Genomic DNA, 6702 nt, shown 5'->3' on the forward strand with positions numbered 1-6702 from the left:
GGGAACTAGATCCCACATGCATGCTGCAATTAAGAGTCCACCTGCTGGAACTAAGACCCGGCGCAACCAAAATAAATAAATTGTGTTTTTTTTTAATCCATTAAAAATAATAATAATGAGGGGAAATTCCCTGGCAGTCCAGTAGTTAGGACTCCATGCTTTCACTGCCAAGAGCCCAGGTTCAATCCCTGGTCAGGGAACCAAGATCCCACAAGGCACGACACAGCCAAAAAAAAAAAAAGTAATTTGAGGACTGAGACTTGACCATTGGGTTGTTACATGTAAATGACTGGCAACCTCTTGACAAGAGAGCAGCTTTGGTAGAGTGGGAGGCAAAAGCCTGACAGAAGTGTATTCAGGATAAATTGGACGATAGGAATCAGAATCACAAAATATAGACATCTCATTCCCGACCTTGGGCTCTGGCTGGCAGCTGTCTGCAGTCTACCTGGTATGGTCATATCTACTCTGCCGCCACTGCTGCTGAGGGGCCTGACAGGCCGGCCTGCAGCTCCCGGTGCTGCATGCCCAGATGCATTCCAAGCCACCATGGGAGCAGCTCAGGACCATGGATGTTGCCGTTGGGCTCACCTCCTACTTCCTGTTTCCTCCTGCCTGGGGCAGGGTCTTGTCATACCTGGAGAGCTACAAGAAGCAGGAGTAAAGAGGGCTGTCCTTTCCCTTCTCTGTGACATGACCACCCCTAGCCTGTCCTGATCATGTCTACTGCATTCCTGGCTGGCCTCCCCTAGATCATGGCCTTCAGTTAGTGACCTTCTGCAGCTGATCTTCATGACCTCTCTTTCTCCATGCTTGACATCCTGGGACCACATACATTAGTTTATAAGTCTGCTTAACAATGAAGTCTATTTAAACCTTGGAAAAAAAGAAAAGAAAGAATATATAGACACCTTTTTAAAGATTTGCACAATTCAGACAGCTGGGGTAAGCCTACCATGAAATAATTGTTGACACTGTTCCAAAGACAAACACAGTTCTCACGAGTAACAGCTGAAGCTTTATGTTGCGTGAAAACCCCTGGCCCAGTAACTCTCAACCTTAATAGACTTGCTTGAAGACCTCCTAAAACAGGATTGCCTTGGCCCCTCCCCCCAGGGATTGATAGTTGGGAGGGACCCTGGCATTGTTTATGAGGAGTTTTGCTTTGTTTTTTATTTCCTTGAGTGATTCTAACATTCAGCCACAGTTCAAGACCCACTCACTGCCTTAGACCAAAACAAAAATACCAATGCATAATGATTCCCAACCATGGTCCAGAGTTATATGGAACTTTATCAATATATTGGAGAATTTATAAAGTGATGGCACATACTTGATGCAAAAATGAGTCATGTAGTACTGCGGTAAGCTTTTCTGCCAGTGATTTGGAGATTGAGAACATTAAATCCATCAAGAAGGAAATCAACACCAGATAATCTTAACACAGACTTTAACACTACCCATGGTGAACAAACATACAGGTTTGATTATTTTATGGGTGCTGTTACTCTCGTAGCACTTTACCTGATGATTCCACTTCTGCAAAGAAAAGCTTGTTAATTATAAAAGCTTTGTTTGAAGTAGAATCAAATTCTAAACTTGGGGAATCACATTTTTTACTTTGAAACTGGTAACCTCTTTAAAACCAGAAAATTTGGGAATTCCCTGGCGGTCCAGTGGTTAGGACTCCGCGCCCCGCCACTGCAGGGGGCACATGTTTGATCCCTGGTTGGGGAACTAAGATCCCATATGCCGCAGGGCAACTAAGCCCGCTCGCTCTAGAGCCCATGTACCACAATTAGAAGCCCAGTGCCACATCAAAGAGCCCGCATGCCGCAACTAAGACCCGACGCAGCCAAATAAAATAAATAAATATTAAAAAAAAAAAAACACCCACTAGGAGCTGTAACTGTTTTTCTCAATCTGGAAGCAAATATCACTGAGTAGCTATAGATACTAGGATGTGTCCCTTCCCTAAAATCCCTGAAGCACTTTTTACATTTGCCATTTATCTCATTATCTAATCCTGTATTCACAGCTTTTTGTATTGTGATGTGACTATGAAATAAGTGATCTGTTACAATACACAGGTCTCCTATCCATTGGTTTCAACCTCCACCTCAATCTAATAGGGCTAAGGACTAATTTCACATTTCTCTCTTTACCAAAAGAGTGCTTTGAACTATTAAATAGCCATTGAGAAAATAGGAATAATCTAAAACTTGGATAATTAATTCCTAAATAATCAAAAAACAGATTAACCCTGCAGTCTAAACCTTTGTGATTGCATTTGGAAATACATTACTCCTACTCTAATTATTTTAATATTTCTACTATCAAGGCAATATCTTGAAAGAAAGAGATGGACTGAGCATTTGCTCACCAAATCCCAAAATACTAGAATCTTAAGTGTAAGAAAGTCTACTTCAATAAAAAGGAATTACTACCTTACAAGACAAATAGCAAACTCACAAACCCTGCATTACATCAAGCATTTATAAAACAAAAAGTAATGGAAATAATTTCCTTAAATCATTTCCAAACTATCACTGCCTCAAGACAAAACAAGAAACTGCTCAATGACTTTCCTTAATCTCTTCTTTGATAAGCAGTAGAGTGGAATGATAGAGCTGGAGATCTGAAACCAGATATCCTGGGTTCAAATCCTAGCTCTTCCACTTGCTGTGTGGCCGTGAGCAAGTTTATTAATTGGTATGTGCTTCAGGTTTCCTCAGTTTCCTCTTCTGTAAAATGGTACTAGTACCAATACATAGCTGCCTCGTAGGACTCTTGTGCAGCATGAATGTGTATCATTCAGGAAACTGCCTGCAGCATGCATATTTTTAGTAAGTATTCAAAAGATACAAGTGATTTGGTTATCTGACCCTTGCAGAAACATATATTTCAAACTGCTGCTTAATTTGAAGATTCGATGTATTGTAGCAAAAAATATATCATTTCAGTAACTAGACCTTTGGAAGTAGTAAAGGAGAGAAATGAGATTAATTGGAGAAGAACAGAAGAATCTGATCGTGCTGCTTTTGAGTTATAAGAGTACCTGCTTTATCTTTCAAGTAAAAGCTTGCTATGGAATGCTCAGCCTTCCATTCTGGTCAAACCTGATATAAGGTAAAGGTTGAGCTTGCTTGAAAACTTTTAGATTTTCAGTAGCTCACACAAATTGAGAAAAACCTTTCTCAGTTCTTTTCCAATCTTTAGCATGGTTAGGCAGACAGTACCCAGTGCTGAAACATTTGTCATTTGTGAGAAGCACTACAGTTCAGTGATTAGGAATAAAGGCATCAGATGCCAGGTTAGAACTCTGCCTCTGCTTCTTGGCTGTGTAACCTTTGGCAAGTTACTTAACTTCTCCACCTCACGGTCCTTATCTGTAAAATCTGGATAATAATAGCTGTTATCTCATAGGATTGTTGGGAGGACTAAATGAGTTAATTCATGTAAAGCTCTTAGGACAGGGCCCAACGGAGTAAGCACCAAAAAATGTTATGATTCTTATTCAAATCGGTCAGTGTAAACATTTCCCTGGTATTGATGACATTAACTGTATAAAAATATATCTTGATCTCACCCAGAAAAGAAGAAAAATAATCCTAGTTTCTAATTTTCCATGTTTTAGTTACTTGTATTGTTACCAGACATGAGGTAGTAAGTACAGATGCAAAGGAGGCAGTACAGGGATCACATCTTCATGCAATGAACCTAACGTCTGAAGACTGGGCCCTAGGCAGAAAAGAAAATCAGGACGATGACTTGAGAGCATCTTTTAGATGTCACACATCTAACAGGGACTGTCTTAAGTATTTTCACTGAACACCTTGTTTTTATCTTCTACGTGTTAGATTTCTCAACTTTCAAACACTTAGTCTCTTCCCAAGAAGTTTAAAAAAAAAAGTTGCATGAATAATTCTAGCTAATTAATAATGCCAGTAGCATTACCAAAATGAAGAACACATTTTGCTTCTCAAGACAGCCATCACCTCAATAATTTTATACCAATTTCTCACAAGCTGATAGCAAGCAAGTATAAATAGCTGGCTTAGCTACAACAGGATGAATTGGTGTTTTAGTCTGAAGAATTTTAAAGCAAGCCAAGTAATTGTATAAAATTTAAATTTTATGACCATGTTTGGACCTTTTTACATTAAACACAATGGAAATGTTCATTTTTTCCCCAAAGGAAAAATTTCTGAATCATCACTATGTTGCACAGTAGAATAAAAATATGAATCCAGGTACTTATTCAAGTTTCTAAAGAATTCAAATAACAGATAAAATTTTACTTCCAAAATCTGAAGTCATCAACATGATTTTGTAGTACTGTATCACAGGCTTTACCTAAAAATTCAATATTCAGATAAAGATAGTACCCAAGTCACATTCTTTAAAAAGCCTCTGCCCCACCACAGCTTCCTGAGATCTGTGAAGAAACTGCAGTCTTGTGATCAGGCTTCATACAGTACTGGCAGTTTTGTACTTGTAAGGAAAAAATAGTGACTGATTTTATGTATCAATCAGTTGTAGTCTGCTGATCTGATTAGAAGCCTTGACAAATGCCTGGTGGCGATTGCATATAACTGCCAAGCATATGGGAATAATACAGTAGCCCATCGTTTTGGGGTCAGCTCTTGTACAAGAATAAAGGAACAAAAACATCTGCAAGTAAGGTATCAGAAAAATAACTGTCCAAAACCAGAAAGGCAGGGAGAGTAACCGAGCTTTCAAGGAGTGTGTCCATGTGGTTCCTTCAAGGGGCTCCTCTGGGTGCTGCTGAATGTGTTCCAAGGCCAGCCTATTGTAAGTCTCGTTGATTTCAAAAACATAGTAAAATGCTGCTGCACTTGCTAACAGATACAATCCCACTCCAATCCATCCCATACGCTGACGGAAGTTCATCATTCTCCATGCTCTGTGCCTTTTGAGTTAAAACAACAATAAGAACACAGTGAGAGTCTAGTAATGCTGTCATGTCAGCTATTCCAAATGTACTTACTTTTTGTCCAATGAGCTCTAAAATACTCCCTAACACATTTGAGGTTTAAAATAACTAAATTAAATTTACATCTGTTAAGAAGTATAAACATCTTACAGGTTGTTTTATGTAATAGTTATGCGGAAGTAAAGTTTCAGTATATATAAAGTGTGCTTTTTACTGAATCCCACAGATAAATAAATCACTAAATATGGCTTAAATAGGTCCAGCACACGTTCCCTTAAATTGTCATTAAACTAGTTCCCTAGGGAGCATTTCACTTCTATACTTCAAATACTTTCTGAATTAACGGTATTGCTTCAGACATGAAAACTTGGTTCTACAAGTCAAACCAATATCGGAGCCCCCAAGTTAAGACAGCAACTCTTAAACACTTACAGTGGTCCCGAAAATCTTCCTGTTCCCACGGCAAGCGTTAAAGAGTCACTCAGCTCTGAATAATCGGGTGGCTTTGGCATTTCAGAGAAAGCCACCATAAAAGAAATCCCCGGGGTCACCGGCTGGGAGAATGGTGCGCACGGCCAGCCTGGAGCAAAAGCTAATTGTGATTAAGCACAGCGTGACTGCAGCCGGTCACGCGGCGGCCCGGCCCCTGTCGCCGCTGCCGGAGCCCCAGCCTGTGTCACTCGGCCCAGCCGGGAGACTCCCCAGCCACCCTGGCCTCCCCTGCAGCCGGCCCCGCCCCCTGTCGTGCTGCAGCGCCCGCCGCCGCGACAGGGCTGCGCGGGCGGCGCCAGACCCGGGCCTTTCCGCCTTGCAGCGCCGGGAGCCCAGTGCCCGGCAGCGGCCACAGGCCGAGCCTGCAGAGCTGGGCAGGTCCCGGATCTCACCTCCTGTCCCGGTTGGCCCGCCCGCCCGCCGTCCCGGATGCTGCCACAGCCGGGGCTTCCGGCTCTGGCCGGAAGCGCGCTTGCCCCGCCCCCTCGTGACGTTAGGGAGCCTCCGCCGTGGCACCGCCTCCCCGAGCGCTCCGGGAACAGCTCTGCTGGGACTCGGGGGAGCTACGGAGGTGCCGGTTGTAGCTCTACCCTTCCGGTGGGCGGCAGTCTGGGCCTGGCCGCTTCAGCGCTCCTCAAAGCCTCTCCCTGGTGCTTCGCTCGTGGCTCTGATCGCCCCCGTCGTTCCTCGCCGCGGAGAGCACCGCAGCAACTGACGGTCAGCCATTCCCCGGCGCGCCTCTGCGCAGTTCGGATACCCCTCTCGATTGTCCATCCGAGTGCGGGAGAAGGCGTTCTCCCGCTCCTCGGACCTGGCCGCCCGGGAAGCGTCGGAAGCAGGCCCTGGTGCCTCGACCACCGGCGACGGACCCAGACATGACTACTAGATAACTGCGAGGTGAAGTGAGACCCCGCTGTCTGCTGCGGGGCGCCCGAGGCCGGGAGAGGGTAAGGTGGCTGCTTGCCGCAGTGCGGCCGGCCGCCGGCGCGGGTGCGCGGGGCTTCTCCGGGCTCGGGTTATTCATTTACAACTTGAACTAACATGACTACTTCATCTTCACTGCCCGTCGGAACTGCAGACGTTGACGAGACTTAACTCGGTTACCGTGGAGGAATACTGTGAATTGCAGTAGCATCAGTGGCCGGGACAAATTGGAATTTAAATGTGTTATTTTGGGCATCATGACACTAAGCCTCCTAGAAGACTGGTGTAGGGGGATGGATGTAAACCCGCGGAAAACGCTGTTGATTGCC

The 6702-nt window shown here is 44.1% G+C and overlaps 1 protein-coding gene across 1 annotated transcript; it reads right to left on the reverse strand.

The window, feature by feature from the left end:
* Positions 1-4120: 4120 nt before the first annotated feature.
* LYSET (lysosomal enzyme trafficking factor) lies at positions 4121-5865 on the reverse strand. Its single transcript, XM_082648144.1, has 2 exons — positions 5390-5865; positions 4121-4933 (listed from the first exon to the last, which is right to left on the reverse strand). Exons 1-2 carry the CDS (start codon positions 5485-5487, stop codon positions 4522-4524), a joined length of 510 nt encoding a protein of 169 aa, XP_082504270.1. The 5' UTR covers positions 5488-5865; the 3' UTR covers positions 4121-4521.
* Between the last annotated feature and the right edge of the window lie 837 nt (positions 5866-6702).

The sequence above is a fragment of the Grampus griseus genome (genome assembly GCF_964374135.1).
Source record: "Grampus griseus genome assembly, chromosome: 2".
In the NCBI taxonomy this organism is placed as follows: domain Eukaryota; kingdom Metazoa; phylum Chordata; class Mammalia; order Artiodactyla; family Delphinidae; genus Grampus; species Grampus griseus.